This window comes from Phaseolus vulgaris, chromosome 6, assembly GCF_000499845.2.
Source record: "Phaseolus vulgaris cultivar G19833 chromosome 6, P. vulgaris v2.0, whole genome shotgun sequence".
NCBI classification, from domain to species: Eukaryota; Viridiplantae; Streptophyta; class Magnoliopsida; order Fabales; family Fabaceae; genus Phaseolus; species Phaseolus vulgaris.
The window spans coordinates 23,206,552-23,226,650 of record NC_023754.2 but is presented as its reverse complement, the minus strand read 5'-3'; the positions used below and the strand labels follow the sequence as shown (position 1 = coordinate 23,226,650).

At 30.8% G+C, this 20,099-nt stretch overlaps 2 protein-coding genes across 4 annotated transcripts; one reads left to right on the top strand and one right to left on the bottom strand.

The window, feature by feature from the left end:
* Nucleotides 1-4,216: 4,216 nt before the first annotated feature.
* Nucleotides 4,217-9,946, top strand: LOC137831990 (telomere repeat-binding factor 1). 3 transcript variants are annotated; one of them, XR_011084502.1, is made up of 8 exons: nucleotides 4,217-4,536; nucleotides 5,151-5,326; nucleotides 5,460-5,677; nucleotides 5,873-5,957; nucleotides 7,250-7,333; nucleotides 8,269-8,619; nucleotides 8,959-9,109; nucleotides 9,649-9,946. XR_011084502.1 is itself a non-coding variant. In XM_068639935.1 (7 exons), exons 2-7 carry the CDS (start codon nucleotides 5,177-5,179, stop codon nucleotides 8,968-8,970), a joined length of 900 nt encoding a protein of 299 aa, XP_068496036.1. In that variant the 5' UTR covers nucleotides 4,217-4,536; nucleotides 5,151-5,176; the 3' UTR covers nucleotides 8,971-9,295. The 3 variants fall into 3 exon arrangements, 1 of the variants encoding a protein (XP_068496036.1); XR_011084501.1 differs by having other exon boundaries at nucleotides 9,608-9,945; XM_068639935.1 differs by lacking the exon at nucleotides 9,649-9,946 and having other exon boundaries at nucleotides 8,959-9,295.
* A 979-nt stretch (nucleotides 9,947-10,925) lies between these two features.
* Nucleotides 10,926-16,735, bottom strand: LOC137831989 (ent-kaurenoic acid oxidase 2-like). The gene is made up of 8 exons (XM_068639934.1): nucleotides 16,181-16,735; nucleotides 14,172-14,649; nucleotides 12,806-13,069; nucleotides 12,545-12,634; nucleotides 12,387-12,465; nucleotides 11,958-12,064; nucleotides 11,730-11,848; nucleotides 10,926-11,362 (listed from the first exon to the last, which is right to left on the bottom strand). The coding sequence occupies exons 1-8, from the start codon at nucleotides 16,417-16,419 to the stop codon at nucleotides 11,272-11,274; spliced, it is 1,467 nt and encodes a 488-aa protein (XP_068496035.1). The 5' UTR covers nucleotides 16,420-16,735; the 3' UTR covers nucleotides 10,926-11,271.
* Between the last annotated feature and the right edge of the window lie 3,364 nt (nucleotides 16,736-20,099).

The following is a 20,099-nucleotide window of genomic DNA, read 5'->3' as shown; positions in this document are numbered from 1 at the left end:
AAAATATATTTTACTGCATCAATTCAATCAACTATAATATTTTTATTTATTTATTTTCTTTAATTTAATTAACTACATTTCTTCTTTTCTTTTCTACTCTTCCTTAAATTTAAACCTACCCTCGTAACCGTTTCAGTCCAGTAAAAGCTTAATAAACCGAAAACTTGACAATTCTAAAATTTAAAAAAAAAAAACAAATTTTTATTGGATGGGATCGTTTTAAAAACTGATCCAATTTAAACCCAAATATCAGCTCATGAAAAATCTATTTAGATCAAATTGTGACCAACTATTTGTGTAAGATGTCAAAATATAATAACCAAGTTGCATAAATTTACTTTTTTATATGGTGTGTGTATATATATATATATATATATATATATGTGAATGAGATAATTGATAGTTTTAATTATTTTGTTAATACTCTTTCAAAATAAATAAAATTAAGATTAAAAGTGATCTTTTTCAAGCAACTTTAAATTGGATTGATATATCATCAAATGTCACATTCCGTCCAAATGATTTGTAGCCTAAGATTTAAAATTGTTAATTTTAAGTGAAATTCTTAAAATTTTAAGTAATTCTATCATTTAAATGAGATTTCAGTTTCAATTTTTTTTAACATCAGGTTTCAATTGATAACACTTTTAAAAAATAGTTTTGCAAATCACTTGTTAAAACCGTAAAAGAAAAAAACACATGAAATCGTATTAAATCTAATTTAATATTATAAAACCGTAAAATTGACCACTTACCGATAAAATCGCGGCTCAAAGATAATAACATAAGATTTGTATATGATAATTTTGTTATTGAAAATCTCACTGAGATATAATTTTTTTATATCATTCAATTTTATAAGGTTTCAACTTCTTACTAAATTCTAATATATTATAATAAATTTATATAAAAATTTGCTTAAAAAATCTTGAAAAAGCATATATTAAAATTTGTACCCACTTATATACAATGAAATACTCTAATCAACCATTTATATACAATGAAATACTCTAGTCAATAAAATACTTTAATCGACATAGGATTCCAACAACAAAAGATCTCCCAGATGATTAAAAGGAAAGAGTAAAAATATTCCTAATCTCTCTATGAACAAGTTTTTCTTCATTAAAAAAAACGGTTACTATTTATCTAGTTAACTTGTTGTGCCACAGGCTTTGTGCTTCAACTTTGTGACTTTCTAGAAGAGTCTTAATTTCCATTGGAGGGTTCAAACCTAGTTTGTGTGCACGCTCCCAACGTTGTAGTCTTGTGATTCCTAGGCAGGGACCATATTTCATGTTCGTGTCGAATGCCCTCACTGTCTTCTCTTCTTCACTGTATTCCTCTTCTGAGAATATTCAAACCATTTAACAACAAAGATGCATTCAACCCAACAAAAACACAAGAGAATAACATGAATAAAGGAATAATCATTACCAGGAGGCTTTGCTACAACTTTAGATTTCTTCCTTGGTTTAGAAGACTTGTTCGTAACACTTTTTCTCTTCATATTTCCTCTTCTTTTCTTCCTCAAACAAAAACACAGAAACCAAAAAGACTTTATAATCGAACTTAGGAAAATCTAAAATATAAAAACTGAAATATTATATCTAACTAGATATACTATAACAAACAAAATTGAGTTGGTCGCTAAAATTATATTCAAAGTTCCAAAAAGGAAGAGAAAACATGTATTTAAGTAAATACATTCAGTTTTAGTTTTTATTTTCTTGGCCACGTTGTATAAATAAAGATTTTGTTTTTAAATGATATAAAAAGCAGTTGAATATGATAGTTTATGATTAATTTATAATATTAGTACTTTATATATTTTTTATATTTTTATATTTACAATTAAATAGAAATTAATTTAAAAAAATAATAATTAATCACTCTACTAATTAAATTATTTTATATAATTTCTATTATTAATAAATAATTTTTAAATGTTTACCAAATCAGTTGATAGTTAATTATATTTTATTAAAAAAATAATTAACAGTTTTTTTAAAATATTTTTTATTTTTAAAATAACATATAATTTAGTTAATATAATGAATAATCATTTTTAATTATTAAAATTAGTTTTTATTTATGTATGCTTATTATTTATAAAAGTAAATTACTTTTTCTATTTCTTTACTGCATAAATATAAACTATTATTTCATTTTCTATTTATCATGAATATTTAATATACTATCAATGTTAAATTGATACTGTTATGTTAGTTTTATCAAATTAAAAATATTATTTATCGATCTATTTATATCGTATACTAGCAAATGAGTATCTGTAATTTTATCGTGCTATTTTATTTTTTATTGACAATTAGAAAAACTAGATTAAAATTTAAATTAGAATGATTTATTCTAATTAGTGAAAAATGAGTAACAGTTGACGAAAACACCAAATGATGATCTAACAAAATGAACAGAAAACAACGAAAATGATCAAAATAAGATCATTGTACTAAACCCTGTAACAAATTTTTGTTTGAACAAAAAAGTTGGTTCCTATTTGTTTACTTAGCTTGTACCACAGGGATTCTGATTGAACTTTTCCACTTTCTTTTCTGCACGCTCCCAACGTTGCAGTCTTGTGATTCCAATACAAGGTCCATATCTCATGTTCATGTCGAATGCCCTTAGCATCTTCTCTTCTTCACTGTAATCATCTTCTGAAAAAGGAAAAAAACTTCCAAAGTAATTAATGTTAACAATGGTGCATTCAACTAAATAACCAGAATAAAAGAACCAGCATTGATTACTGTGAACAACTGTTGCAATGGTCACTGATTAATTACCATGAGCCTGTGCAACAACTTTAGATTTCTTCCTTGATTTAGAAGGCTTCTTAGTAATATTTTTTCTCTGTTTGTAAAATCTCTTCATCTTTTTCTCCTCAGAGGAACTTGACAGCACAGTCTAGTGAAGAACCAGTTATAATATATTTCAATATTTATGTTTTAAATTATTTTAATTTAATACACATGTAATAATATACAATAATTACCAATGAAACAGTCATCAAAAGAAAATAATGATTATTTATGTATGTTACAAATAGCTCTTATAATTTTGTGTAACATCTTTGAATTTCTTCCTTGATTTAGGTGTATAATTAAAGTTCTAAATGATGAGAACACAATTTTAGATTTTAAAACATAAATTTTGAGTTTTTTTTAATTAAAATGACTATTTCAATTCCCTAATTCTTGAGTTTTAGCTTCTAAGTTAATTCCTAAATTTAAAAAAATAAATTATAATTGTCAATCTTACGAATAACACAATAACGCAGTGCTTAATTATTGTTCATATTTAATTAGCTCAAACTTCTGTTACAATTAATTTAAAAAATTATTCTGTTTATATTTATTATTATTATAATAGTTATTAATATTATTACTTTTATTGCCATCATTTTTATTTTTATTTTTTCTTAAAAATCTTAAATTTGCAAATGTTGATGAGAAATAATTTCTATTCCACGTTGAAAATAAACTTTCAATATTATTTTATAATTGTATTCAATCCTGTCTAACCACGGTATTTATATGGTCTAATTATAATTTATTTCTCTCATTTTACATAAAATATTAATTTATTTAATCATTTGAAAAATGATTTTTTTTATATAAAAACATGTTTAAGCAATATTTATTATAAAAAATACTTTTATGATATTTTTAGTCAAATTTTATGAAAAAATAAAGTTTGTGAAATATTATGAAAAAAAATAATGCTTTGCAAGTTCAACTGTTGAAAGCCAGCAACACCTGGAGATGCTTGCGCCATGTCTCAGGTGAAGCTTCTGGCCAAATCCAATACCAATAGTATTCGTCTTCTTATTTTCCTTCTTCTCTGCTTTTCGATTCCCTTTTAGTAAAATATTTTTTATGTATTTTATATAATATTTTAATTATAAGACCATGATTTAATATAATAATTTTTTTTGATTATGATATATTTTTTAAGTATTTAAAAAAATTATATGACAAATTATTTTAAATAATATCAAAGTTAACATGGACAATGATTTATCGCAACGTGTGGATAATGGATAATGACCGATCATTTATTAAACACTGTAATATTATGATATACTTCACACTTAAAATTTATTTTTCAAAGTAAAAAAAATCAAGGATTTATTTCAATAATTTTTATAATTAAAATTTTAGACTTTTTAACATAAAAATTATTGAAATAAATCCTTGATTATGTGTTGATCATATAAAATTAAAGTTTGATGTTTTAGAAACACAAATATTTGTATTATGTAAATTATTATTATGAAGGCAATAGTGTATTTTATAAAGATAACATTACAAAAGAGTACCTAAGAAATATGTAAGTTTTGTCTTATTTTTTGTTTGTTCTTTTCCGGTATAGAATACATCTCTTGGATGCAGAAGTTGGGTCTTTGTTCCTGTTAGGGCATTTGGCGAGGGATGCAATCGAAACTGGGGACCTTAGATCACCAATTTCTCATCTTTCCAATCTCCATCAAATCATTTTCCTCCAATTCCAATTAAGGTTTCTACTCTCCGTTTTTCCTTGTCGATATCTCTCAAATTCTGCTCTTAGGGTTTCGTAGAACAGACCAAAATTCAATTGTTTTAGGTCCAATTCTGAGATCACTTTTTTTTTTTGGATGTACAATTCTGATTAGATTTTCTGATGATGTCGAATTCCAAAGTTTGATATTTGATTGGGCAGTGGTTTGCATGTTTCTGTAACTTCTGTTCCCTCTGTTCAAATTAAGAATGAATTTCTTGGATTTCTTTGCATGCTCACGGACAGCTTCCTACGTTTGTGCCATCTATGGTCTTATAACACATCCTTGAACTGTTTGGTATCTGAAATCAATGGAATGGAAGTCGTAAAATTTAACAATTTTTATAACACAAGTGGCGTGATTTGTACAATCATTGGACTACTGTAGGTGATCTTTAAGATTCAAAACAAGCCCTAGGTTGAACTTTCCACTTATACTTTATATTATTAATCTCGAGTTAAGATTTGCAAAATTAAATATTGGGTATAATTTAAACTAATCAGAAGAGCTTATAAAGTGTTGTGATTGCAAAACTTGTATTATGTGTTTAGAACTAAACTCAATGCTTATGTAGTTTACATTTGCTTGCCAGCTGAGAGTGCTAGTGATAAACTCGCGATGGGTGCTCCGAAGCAGAAATGGACTGCAGAAGAGGAAGCAGCACTCAAAGCTGGAGTTATCAAGCATGGTGTTGGTAAATGGCGCACCATACTGAAGGATCCAGAGTTTAATAGTGTCTTATACCTGCGGTCAAATGTGGATCTCAAGGTCTGGTTATCTTGGTAGTTGTCTTTGTTGAGGTTCATTATTTCATTATCTTTACACTGTAATGAACTAATGTTGGCCCATTGTATTGCATGCATAACTTGTTTGTGCGGTTCTGATATGGGATGTTGAATAGGATAAATGGCGAAATCTGAGCGTGATGGCAAATGGATGGAGCTCTAGGGAAAAGTCTAGGTTAGCAGTCAGAAGGGTGCACCATACCCCCAAACAGGATGAGCACTCTATGTCTATCACTCCTGTTGCTCCAAGTGATGAAGATATTGTTGATGTTAAGCCTCTTCAAATTTCTAGAGATACATTGCAGATTCTGGGTCCGAAAAGGTCAAATTTAAGGTTGGACTTTTTTTGTTATTGATTTCATATGGCATTTTGTTCTATTATATTATCTTCCTGGGTTTCTCGAAAACTGATGCTATTTGCTATTGTTTTCTGGCAAGGAATTGTTAATGTTTACCAAATTTTATGGTTATTGTTTAATTGGTTTGTCTATAATGACAGTATATGTTTTACCCTGTTTAAATTATACAGTTTGGATAAACTTATAATGGAAGCAATCACTAGCTTGAAAGAGAATGGTGGTTCTAATAAGACAGCTATTGCGGCTTTCATTGAGGTATACTTCTGAGTGCTAAACCTAACTTTTGTTTGTTTGCTTTCCCTACATGATTGTTAAATTAATTAAACAAAATTGCTCATTCTATGTAAGATTTTCCTGTGGGCATAGAAGGCCTTTTAGTTTAGATAAGTTGGGGGAAAGATGTATGAAAGGCCTCTGAAGGCTAAAGTCAAAGGAAAACATAAGTGTTGAGAGATAACATAGTTATCCTATTGAATTAAGTGTTCCTTGTGTATTTGAGGGATTGCTATGCCACACTGATCCTGGAGTTTTTTCTCTGAGTGAGTATTTTGTGACCCAGATCATCTAGAGCCGAGATTTCATGTTTCACATTCCTAAAGTTGTTTTTTTCCATACCCTGCTGTTTCTTTCTTCCTGTCATTTGCGCTCTCTCAGCTATAGCATTGTTGTGCTGGGGTTATGTTTTTTCTTCTGTGTTGGTTGTAGTATGTCCTTCAACATTGTGCTGTGCTTGATATGCTGGGACAATTTTTCTTCTTCAGGCTGTGCTGGATAAGCTGGGACAATTTTTCTTCTTCTGCCTGTTATTCTGCCTCTGTTCATTCTCGTTTGCCTCTTCTGTACAAAATATGCCCATGCACCTGATTAGGGATGCATGCAGGATTTGCTTTAGGGATTTGGGCTACCTGGGAATGAGTGAATTTTGAAAAGCTTATATTTGTCTTTTGTGTGACTGATTATGAGATGTTTTGGACCTACCAATTGAATGATAAATCTGTGAATATGAATTTTCAGTTTTAGTTAAAGCTTATGATTTTTACAAGTTATTTTTCTTATCCATGTCTTTGTTTTATCATATGTATTTTTATGTATAATTTAGCAACTTCTGGTAGGATTTTATCCTTTATTTATGATCATTCACCCTTCTCCTGATCCTTAGTAACATCTCAGTTCTGATAGCCATAAGGTGGCCTATTTAACCTCTATTAACAAAGAGGTGCAAGTAATCTGCTTTCACAAGATCATGATCTTGAGTCTCATTGTACGTTTGGTCTATCCTATGATCTGTCAATGGTTGAATGATCTTGTTCCCCCACCTCTAACCATATATAGATTTCATATGATTCTGTCAGAAACCCAGATAGTAAGGATGCTTAAAATGTGATGACGTTCCAACTTTAAAATAACCATAATTTTTATGGCTAAGGAAAGACATTATGTCTATTTGTTACTGTTCAAATTTCCATTTTTTGGTACATTATATGATATATGCTATATTATTTCTATATTTAATATCAGTTGAATTTCATTGCTTTTGAAATCTGTAGGACCAATATTGGGCACTGCCAGACTTAAAAAGGATGTTGTCTGCAAAATTAAAATTTTTGACAGCAAGTGGAAAACTGATCAAGGTATATTTCTACATTTTAATTACGTCCTGCTCAGATGCTTCTGATGCTAACACAATAAAATTGTTGGTGCATTAGCTTTTGTTTTTGATGAATGATCTCAAGTGATGGATGCAAAATGAGCCTTTGGTTCAGGATTCTTTAGTTAGTTGTATGTGAGAAATGGAACTCTCTTATGTAGTCTGCCTGGCTCTTAGGAACGGACTTTTCTCTGAATTGAGTGGTATGAAACCCAGTGCTTTTTTTTTACTTATGGATTAAATGTAGGAGCGTGAATATTGAAGGAAATTGAAATATGGAACTTTCATTATTTTAATATTTTATTTTTTCATGATGGACAAATACTGAAGCATTTACCCTAAGCTCTGTTTGATTTAGCAAACTCCACAGTTACTCATTATAAGACTATGACGAAGTGTGTGGGGTGGATGTTGCCTTTATGCCAGGACAAGAGGGTTAGGGGAGATGACTGAAAGGAATAAGTAGAGATGTGAGTGAAGCAATTGAAATAGTCATTTTTGACAAGTTAAAACAGCAAGAAACAATTCTAACCTACTTATTATTGAGGATTCATAATTTCATATAATCTATTTGAAATCAATTGCTGCTGTTGCTGGTATCACTCATGTTTTTTATTCTATGCACCGTTGCTTACTTACGGACGCTTTTTTTTTGGGTAATTAGTTAGGGCTGTGGTATATAGCTATGCATTGTTTAACTACAAACCGAGTAGACTTGCACAGAGTTTGTGTTTTGGTATGAACTAGAAACATATTTATAGTATAATTTTCGGGAATGCATTATCTTGAGTTGACATTTTATACATGTGGTTTTCATGTTAGCCTTAGAAATATTGTGGATGTTGTCTCATTTTGTGGCGGTTATGTTAAGTTGTTTCTATTAGAGATCTTACTTTTGGGTTGACTTTGATGTTTCAGGTAAATCGCAAATATAGGATTGCACCTACAGCAGCATATTCTGACAGAAGAAGAAACTCATCCATGTTATTTTTGGATGGGAGGCAGAAAGGCTCTATGAAAATGGACAAGGATGAGACCAACATCCTTACTAAATCTCAGATAGATTTAGAGTTAGCAAAGATAAGGTCCATGACCCCACAAGAGGCAGCTGCATTTGCTGCTCGAGCAGTTGCTGAAGCAGAAGCCGCCATAGCAGAAGCAGAGGAGGCAGCCAAGGAGGCTGAGGCAGCAGAAGCGGATGCAGAGGCAGCACAAGCTTTTGCAGATGCTACAACGAAATCAGGGAAAGGAAGGAAGTCACCAAGGAGGGTAAAATCTCTTCCTTCTCCCTCTTTTCTCATTCATGATACTAAAGTACATCTGTAGAGCACGCAGAAAAATTATTTTTGTTGCAACATAGAAGTAAAATGACAGAAGCACACATTTTTCCTTAAGTATGCTTAGGAAATGTGAATTTTGTTTTATTTTTCATATAACATAGTGATGAGAAAAAGGAGCAAATCAGTTTCTCATATTGGTGAGACGTGTGATTTGGTTAAGGAGTTTTTTTTATCATTTTGGAGACATTCCATTTGGCTGCTTATTTATTCCCTGTTGTCAAAACAAAATATTGTAGTATTCTAATTTTGGCATTTATAAATATCGTAGATCCATGCTTGATGGAAGTTTGAAGAATTAGACACTAGGAGAGATGAGCCGTGGCATTGAGTAGGGAAGCCAGCCAGCCAGCCACATACCATTTGCTGGCATAGTTTACATTTTACACATAATATTTGAGGCTCTTCTTGTGACTATTCAGGTATCACCTTGTTTAGGAGATTATTCTGAATTTTTGGGTCTTGAAATACCCTTGTAGATAGAAGCATTGTTTGAATCTTTATTGTAATTTCTCTAGAGCTGTTGTTACCTTCGCGCTCTGTCCATGTACCCATTTACAGAAAGTAGATGTTTAGATAAATGGGAATTCGTTTAAATTTCTTCTGAAGCATACTGGTACATCCTTTCACTTGTTGGCCAGCGTTTTTAAGAGTTGAAAGTGTTATGTTGTGCATGGGAACCATGTATTTTTCATTTCTGGATTTAGCTTGTATTTGTATAGACCTTTTCTTATGCATTTCTAGGAGAAGAAAATGAAAAAGGCAGACTAATTTTTTTAGGCGAAAATAGTGAAAAGGGGTAAAATAAATTCAGTTTTAACTCTAAATACTTTTTAGAGAAATTAGATAAGGATTATTCCCAAACTGTCCAACTCGACAATTCAATATTTAATACTCTCTTCTATTATTTTCATGTAAAGCAAATTATATCTACTGAATACATCTGGAACACAATGTACAGTTAAAACAAAGCAGAACCACATCAGCTGTGAGGTTTAACCATCTCCATGAATGGAAAACAGGGAAGTCGGATGCTGTTGTTTTTTTTTTTGGATGATATCCAGCAACTGCTGCTGGTAAGTTTTATGCAGGGTTCTCAGTAGTATGTATATTATGTATTATCCTTTGTTTACTAAGGATATGGGTTGGGGGTTTAGAGAGACTCATGATATCTTTTGTACAAGGATTTTGGATTGGAACACTCAGTGCTCTATTGTTTATTTAATTATTTTTTTATTGATAAAAAAATCTACTTCTCTAAGTACTAAATATATGATACAAATATTTTAAAATTTCGACAAATACAGTCTTCCTCAAAGTATAAATAATGCAATTTTTGGGAGATCGAACACTCTTGGATCCAATATGTACACGTTCAATAGAAGAATCAATTTTAAAATTGCACGTCACAGTTTCACATGTCAGGGCACAATGTAATCCGCGACACAAGGAGAGAACGAGAGAAGAATTGTCCTTCATGAGAACCAAAAAAAGACAAGTGTATTGTTAAACTTAAAATCGTTGTTCTAAGACCCTTATAACCACCATTACATTAATAATAATCATTATAACTATCTTACCACCATGATTATGAATATAAAAATCTTGTCACATTTTTCATAAGTTGTATTTATGTACAACAATGTTATTGTAATTTTTTTATGCAAATCCTTGTAACCGTAGTCAAAAGACATTATTAATGACTATTTTGTACTCATATATGAACATTTATGTAATTTTATTTGTATTTAAATTTAGAAAGAGTACTAGTAAACAGTAAATATGGTTTGTTAGTTTTAATCTAATTGTTTGCTTCAAACGTGGATAAAATGGAGAGTGTTTTTGCATTGCACTAGCTACGAAAGATAGAATTCGTATTCTTGACTTTGTTTTCGAAATGAAACACACCGAGACAAATGATGATATGTAACTTAGTGCTTGTAAAATTAAACCTTGAAGTACTTCTTCGGATGCATTGCAATATCTTAAGGTTCAATTTTATGTTTTATAATTTTTGAAAGGAGCTGATGTGGTTGAGTAACATGAATAGGTTCAGAGCACCTGGTTACTAAACTCTTTTAGTTTAATTTTTAAATTTTAAGTTATCCTTTGAGTTAATCTTAACAAATATGCTGATGTGGATTAAGGTTATCCTGTGACGTGATCTGTGTCACTTTCATGTTTTTGGCTATTCTGAATTTGGAACATCATTATTTTAAATATAATACTTACGTGGAATTCGATTCAATCATACATTTATTTAATTTTAACTGGTCTCTAATGCACAAAAAATTGGACAAATACCTAATGAAACAAAGTTCTTTTGTCCATTCTTCAGAACATTTGGACATGATGGAAGACATACTAACTAGTGCTTAAAGAGAAGGTGGAAGATGCAGATTTGGAAAATATACTTATTTGTATGTACTGTGAAAGACTCTTTTTTTCTTTGTCGAGTTTGTTGAAGCTATGTCAACTTAGCTTAAACTGGATCTGCAATAATTTATCTGAGGGAAGAAAACATGGAGACAGAATTTGAAATTAAAAAGAGCCATATACACTATAGCTCTCAGGTTGTTGTAGATCAACATTTCCTAACCCTTCCCAAGCAATTGTCCATGGGCCTTGTATGTGGCAAGTATCTCACAGGGCAATTAGGATTTTGCTGTTCAAACCTGTTAAATCAAGAAGTAACATAAAACATTGTTAATAGAATGCATGTTATAATCAATAAATAACTTTATTCTTAAATTAATAAGCAATATTGTTAAAGATATTATGCAGTAAAAAAGCATCCAATTTCAATTTGTTTTTCCATTTGATTCATAACAGTTTACTTAACAATCTGTTATTGGTAGAATGAGCAAGAAATGCAAAAGAAAAAGATCATAAAAACAGTATAACAGATCCATGTAGGTAAAGTATACATCTCAAAACAAATTCCATTCATTAGACTTACCAATCATAGAACTCATAAACTATGGTAAAAAATAATTTATTATGGAAAAGAGATGTATGGAATGGTAGAGTGAGAATGCTCACCGGTAATTGAGAAGGAAATTATGAAGAAAAACTGCTATTTCCATCTTGGCAAGATCATTTCCAGGACACAATCTGCTTCCTGCTCCAAAGGGAAGGAATTCTCCTGCCTTGTGTTCTTTCTATGAATAAGCATCACCAAATTCAAAATTAAACTATGAAGCACATATATAAGTGCAGAATACATGGACTCAATTCAGAATAGTTAAAAGATGAAGCTTGGCAACTTACATTCCATCTATAAGGATTAAATTCCTTTGGATTAGGATATATTTCAGGATCAAGGTGAACTGATCTGAACCACACAAGTGCTTTCCAACCTTTTGGAATTATGTAGCCTGTATCACGTCATATACAGTTAGTACTTTGTAACTCGAATGAGTGGTTATACTTCTTGGGTTCAACAAATACAAGATCTTCCAAAAATACAAGAAAAAGATTGAAGAAAATACTCCATACTTGAATGCCACACCATGATAGTCTCTCAACATTTATGTGGTGAACAAATCTCATACTAGCCACTAGCCATCATATACTATACAATACAAAGTTCAACAACGGAGAAGAGTATAGCTTTGTTTGTTCTCTTTTTTTATCATATGTACCAAGCAAGAGTATTCTGATACTGACAAGAAATAAATAGGCAGAACATGGACTAACCATTGATATTGACATCAGATTTTGCCTCCCGAAAGACCACTAGTGAGAATGTAATCACACGCATTGTTTCATCAATCACCTAAAGAATGTGGAAAAGGGAAATATGTATAGGCATAGTTGACACTGTATATATTGATATTAACTTGAGATGTACCTACCTTGTAAAGAAAATCCATCTCCCGAACTTCCTGAAGTGTCAACCCTTTCTGTGTTGGAGGCCTTCTCCGTACTATTTCTTCTTGTTCTGCCTATTCAAGGCGTAAAGATATTAGGAAGTAAATGTTAAGTTTTGATCTTATACTATTATACAGAGTAGAACAAGGATACATTTTCCAAGATGAAGTGATTAATGTGCATGTTTACTGTCCCTTAGTAATTTGTAAATTTAGGTGGACTATGATGATTAAATAACCTGCTACCTTGGCCTTCTGGAGATATTCTGGGTGCTTTTGCAGGAAGAAGGTTGCCCACATGGTAATGTGTCCTGAAGACTCGTGGCCCGCATTCAAGTACATTAACATGATATCAATGATGTCCTCATCATTCAACTTTCTTCCATCCTCATCAGCAACATCTATCAGAGCATCCATCATATCTTTGGCTTTTCCAGGCAAATATCCCTTCCTTATGTTTCTTCTCGAGTCCACAATAGATTGAAATATGGCCACTAGATTTTTCCTTGCCTAAAATAAAAGCATCAAGTGGTAAGATGTTGTACCTGTATAACTACAAGATTTTAATAGACTATACTTTGTTCCTTCATGTTACAATCAGAGTCTGACTGAAAGAAACTCCTGATTCATGTGAAGAACATATACAATGGTGTAAAAATGTCATTGATGATTTAAGTATCCTAGAATATGCTTGCTTGAGGACCACAAAAAAAAGAACAAAAAAATTTGCCATACTTCATTCACAATGACTAGTGATACGGTCAAAGAAACAAATCTTGCTTTATGAGTAACTTTTGGGACTTAAGTTTCAAATTATAAAATATTATTAAAATCTTAGTGATATTGAGAGTATTATAATAATATTGAGTATTAAACCACCCAATGTCAGCCCTTTAGAGAATCACAAACAAATGTCTAGTGATAAACTTCATATATTTGTGTTGAAGATCTAATGTAGACTAGAAATAAGATCAATTTACTTATAAATTGGAAACAATCATCATCTTATAAGGATTGAGTTAAACTCACTTCACTTCTTAATAGTATGAAGCAAAAGAATCTAGACTTTACTTGGATTTATTATAACACCTAAGATCTCAGGGGTGAACTAGCACACGAACACTTGTTTTTAGTCTAGTGGGTAGAAAATTATTGATTTTACCTAAAATGGTTTCAACTTTGCATAAACTATAAATCATGTCGTCAAAATCAAACAAGTGAAACACAAGAATATCAATAAGCTTTTCTTCAAGTGATGACAAGGAATTTTATCATTCCCCTATTCATACTTTGAGGTTAATACTGCAAGACAAGATCTACTCTCCAATTCATTCAAATTAAAAGCAAGGAAATGCTAATAAACATTCTATTTTGTTCTTCGTACAACGCTAAACTTAGATCAAGTTCTTTATATCCTTGTTATCTAGTTTTCAAATCAAACCACCACATACGATGTTTTTACCAACATTAAGTAGCCCCTATTAAGAATATCTTGTTGACTTAAAAAAGGATTTTTACATGTAGTTATTTGACTTCAGAATTCAATGATAATGATATAGAGAACTTAATCTAAGTTATGTCTTTTCACACACTTAATGCTGAAGTTAGTTACCTTGAATGCCTTGTGGTATGCAAATCCAGGAATATTAATCCGCATGGCTCTAACTCCATGATTAAGAGCTGTGTATTCCCTCTCCAAAGCCTCCATAACAGGTTCACTTTCTGAGCTAAGGAAAATATGCATGATGATTTTGAAAGTAAGCTTCCTGATCTCAGTTAAAAACTCAATTTGTCCAAGGTTGGCCCATTTCTCCAATGAACTTCTCACATTTTTCTCAATATATGTCAAGTAAAGAGACAGTGCTTCCATGCCATTGATTGAAGTGGATGTCAAACGCCTAAGGCGCTTGTGTTCTTCAAAAGACATTGAAATAAATGACCTCTTTCCAATGAGCTCTATAGCAGAACGAGGCCAACCAGTAGTGAATTTATCATCATCTGTCAACACCCTTTTGCATGTTTCAGGTGTTGTCACAATTACACTTGGGCTTCCAAACATCAAGGTCTTGTACATTCCAGTTCGTCCAAACCTTCATGATTCGTGGATTCAATAAAAAAAGGTTAGTATCATCAACTATGATGCACAAATATGACATTGTTCACATACTTAGATACATGTTATAGTTATAATTATAATTCTATTAGATATGTATACAAAAAAAATTGTTGAACGAGGCCAAATCAGTTGAGAATTTAAAACTATTGAGCACATAAACCATTCTCTATTTAATAAAATCAGAATCAATATCATTGTTTCGAGTTTATTCCTTCCTAAAGAGAACAACTTTCATGTTTGATTGTCTCACATCTATTAACAATAAAAATACATGTCATAAAAAAAGTGACCCGCTTTAAAATTAATCTTTATTTAGTTAGTGGGTGGTGTCAAACACTGAACAGTACACCACAATATTAGTAAGCTAAGCAAATGCCACGTATCAGCAATTCATACATCATTCCATAGAGGCATGATTTGAAATGCTTTCATATTTTATTATTAAAAGGAGTTATAAAGTGAAAGTAAGAGAAAGATTTGAGTGTTAAAAGGACAATTTTTCTTTGGATTAATATAGTATTGCCAAATCTTTGGGGGAATAGTTACTGTAAGAACTATTCTCTCCTTGGAACTTTCATTTATAACTCTTCTTCCACTTTAGTCCTATGAGAGATAAGCTAACAATAGTAGTAGAAACATTCTAGGACATTTAATTAATCATGTTTAAACAATTCTAAAATGTATTATAATACTTTATAGAACATCTAAATCATTGATGGCCCATGCTGACATGGACTGCACATCCTGACGTACGTGTCCGGACATCAAAACGTATATACTGCACGTATTGTATCATAACTTTTTAACGTAAATTTCATTTTTAATGTTAAAATTATTTTCTGTCTTTTGAAAAAAGTATAACAAAATTCAAGCTAAAGTCTTTTAAAATTGCAATTATTTTTCTAATTCTGCAGGTACATAATAAATTTATTAATTAAGAGTTAGAAAGCAGAAAGGACGAAAGTTGGAGTTCCAGTGTCCAGAACTTGTGGCTCTTGCGCCACTGTCACTGCCATAGCAGAAGAAAACTAAAGACAGTAGTGAGTGAGTGAGAAAGAGAAAGGGAGGTTAAGTACAGTGAAAATGACAAACAGGTGCAGCACTTCTCTATTCCCTCTGAATGGTTTGTTTGTTTCATGAGTTTGAAAAGGGTGATGCTACAATTCCAAAACTGAAAAGGTAGCATAATGGTAATTTCTCTTTCACAAAGGGCAACCAGCTTTTTGTGCCAAACTAGATATAAAGTAGAAAAGTACATTATCTTGTGTTTCTTGGACCACTAATAGTAGTAGCAGCTTTGGTTAAGGGGTGTGGTTGTGTCAGTGGTATGAGGTGAGGATCATGACATCCATTTGCCCTCTCAGACTCACAATCACAAGTCACAATACAGAATCACCTCAGAGGTAGTAAACATTAAACAAACAACTGGCTTATTGGGTTATGTATCAAAAATATTGTTTATTATACAGAGGGTGATAAATGTTAAAGATAATTGTTATTAGTACCTGGAAACAAAGGAGAAGATGAAGGAATCAGGGTCCTTGGACTTGAAAGCTCTGAGGAAGGACCACATGTTGCCAATGAAGGGCAAACCCATGTCACCTGGGGGCAGAGAGTACTGCTTGACACCTAATTTGGATTCATAGAGCCACCAATTGAATTTCTTGAAGACTAAAAGAGCACCAGCAATGGCCACAACCAGAAGGACCACCCACATGGATCCCATCTCCATCATCATCATCATCACTCACTCAACTTCAGGCCACCCCACAGTGACTAGTGACTCAACACACTCAACTCAACTTAGACAACTCACTCACTCACTCTTTCTGTGTATTTATAAGGAAACTTGGGGTTTGAGATGTGGAGAGAGAGAGGGGGAGGGTGAGGGGGAAAAGAAAAAAAAAAGGGAATTTTGTGACAGCACTGAGTGGCCAAAATGAATTTGTGTAAAGTTGTAGAACATAGACATAGACATAGACATAGAGGTGGCCGGCTTTCTTTTCCTACATTTTGTTTTGTTCTGTACCTAATTACAAATCAATGCATACTGTATGTATGTGGAATCATTCCACTAGCTCTGGTTTTAACAAAATGATTGATAAATGTTTGTTATTTTCAATAATATAATTTTGTTAACTGACATTATTTATTCTGGACATTACAATTAATTAATTTAATATTTCTATAAGATAAGTTGAGTGTTTTAAGAATAAACAAAATTATTGGGTTGTTAACAAGTATTTTTCGAGGAGGATACATGCTGAAAACAATTATTTGTCGGTGTTATGGTTGTTTGTGTCTTTGAGAATTCCTCTGCAACTAATGATGGTGAACACCATGAGCCATCTTTGCCAAGTTTTAGGAGAGAGTTCTGATTTGTTGACACCTTACACATTTGACTCATGTTATCTCTTTTTTTCTTGTCATATCACATGAATAACATCAATTATATATATCAGTAGGGTGGGAGTCTTCTGTGGCCTTTTTTGTACTCATTCACTATTGTTATTTGAATAAGTATCTAGAATCCTAACAATTAGTAAGTTAAAAAGTTGCATGATTTGAAAGTTAAAAAGTTAGTAATTAGAGGAAGAAAGGAAATTTTCTCTGGTCCTTCTCAGAGAGCATGTGTGAACTTTACGATCCTTAAGCAATAGGAACAAGAGTAGACATCATAAAATCCTCAAAAATCTCCTCATTATTTTATGCTCATTTTGTGAAATTATGTATAAAGCTCATTCACAGTGGATGCGACAAATAGTACAATTAACTTTTTTCAATATGCTTCGTATCGGTTCGTGTTGGATTTGACTCTTTTTTTTTTGGATTTGAAAAAATTGAATGAGACCATGCTCTTGTTGCTCTAGAAAAGGATCCTTGTACGAGTCAATCAATGTTTCCCATGTGGTTGAAATTTTGGAAGAAACCTATTCATATGACGGTTCGGTAAAACATGAGGTAAAAACATATCACATTTCAAATAACTGTGTGATATAAAAAGTAACTTAAAATTATATGATTATCATGTATATTGAAAAAAATCTGTATACAGATATTATCTTGTGATGATTTAGACATTTGATCAGATTCATGATTTCGGTGTTTTCTATTTATAAAAAAATATTTTTTAATGGTTTGAAATCTAATTAGATGAATGACGATTTAATATTTTATATTTTTTGACTCACTATTATATTATATTTTTTGTTTGTTATAGATTTATGGTAAAGATATTGATACGTTGTCTCTATCTTCACTATCTCATCATTTTTCTCAAAGTAAAAATTATCATTTTCATCTTTATCAAAATAATAATTTATTCTTATTTTATGTCCAACGGTATGAATTTTTTTATCTCGTCATTATCGAAAAAAAGGTATACACATAAAAGAAAATATGATATTAAAGTATTAAATGTCAAGAGAGTATACATCTTTTCTTGATGTTAACTATCAAAATAAATTATAATTATATAAATATAAAATGAGAGTATCAAATAACACTCAGATAAAGTTAAAATAATTATAAAAAAATATAAATAATAAATGTATGATATAAAAATAAGTTACGAAATTAAATATTAAAGAAAAATTAATATATTTCTTTTTGTTACTTAATAAATTAAAGATTTAGTGACTAATTTAGAATCTAAAGTAACTCATAATTAAAAATCCTGATAAATAATGTTAGATACCAATTTAGAAACTACTTTATACATTTTTATTAATAATAGAAACTAATTTAAATATTAATAATTTTTTTAGATTTAAATATTAATAATTTTTTTAGTTTATAAATGTGTATCTAACTTGATCAATTTAATGACTAATTATTTTTGTCTATAAATTAGTTAATATTCTTTTTAGTAATATTTATAAGTTACTTAAAGTCCACTTCTTAAAATGATATCATAGTCATTTAAAGTCTATCTTATTAAGAGTTTGTTGGGTCTATCATGTCATATACTATCAGAGCGTTATTAAATCACACATAAATATCTACTCTCACGTACGAGAGTTGACAGCAACTTCAACATATATGGTAAAGATCCTACCTCGACTAATAATGAAACTAATTTATAATATATAAATTAGTGTAAACTTTATTTTATAAATCAGTTTTGTAATATTGAGTGAAATAATATTGATTTTTTTTTTAAGATTAGATACAAATAAATGATATCAAAAGACATCTTAATCTTAATGGGAATAGAAATCTCACACTAACATATATTGATTGGCTAAAGTAGAAAATAATATGGTTTTGAATCCTGGTATCATCAATATGGCGCATAGGTCAAAGTTGTTGAATTTTGACGATCCTTGATGAGTGATTAGAGAACTTAATTGCAAAAAAAGTTGGCATACTTTTATAACACTGTCCCTTGCAAGTCTCTTCAGTCACTTGAAATGTCGACTTATCGAAGATCAACGTTGAAAAGGCCAATAAAAATCTCACCACAGAAAATAACAGGAATTAGATAATAGTGTCGACTGACTTTTATAGTTTAAACAATCTAAATAGATATTTTTTGTTTACACAGCAAATGAATTAATAGCATAACATATGTTTGATTTGCACTCGGATAAAATTTAATTACAATTAAGCATAGACACATGATTCCCATTTAAATCTAAAGCATTTTATAATTTTATTCTTCATATTCTAACCCTAAATTGGAAACAAATAATAAAGTTTAAAGATATGAATCTTCTTCCCCCACAGGTAGGGAGAGTGACGTGAAAGAGATTGGAGAGGATGCGGTTGTTAAAGGATATTAGCCTTTGGCAACCCTTTTTGTGCATGTTACATACATAAACGATTCCATAATCATAATTAAGTAATGGATTAAGTTGGGCATAATTATGGAAGGGGTTGAAAAAGTGTGGGAAGTGAGTGTGACTAAATTGGAACAAGGTCCCTGAAAGAAGGGTGGAGGAATCTTTGATGCATGAGGCGTAAGTGTCTACATACATTAAAGTTACTGGTTTAGATAAAAAGATAAGTATATGCAGTCAAAAGTTAGCACTCACACTAACAATTGTTGCTGTTGTAATTGTCGATGATGTTCACATCACATGACCACTAACTCCAACTTCTTCCTTCACTCACCAACCACACTCATCACCATTTCTCCAACATCGTCTCGTCTTATCATTCATCTTTTCTCTCCTACATTCTTCTAAATCAATCTTTTACTGTATCGCTTCAAATTTATTTATTACAAATTATAGAATTTTATGAAATTTATTTACTATGCATAAGAGTATTTCTTTTATACTTATCGAAATTTTTTACACCTTCTACTCAATTTTTTCAAGGTCCAATAATAATAATAAAAAATGCTGATAGGTTACACCACCGTAACTAACATTAACTTAATAACTCAATAAATTAATATTTAATTTAGTTTTATTTAAA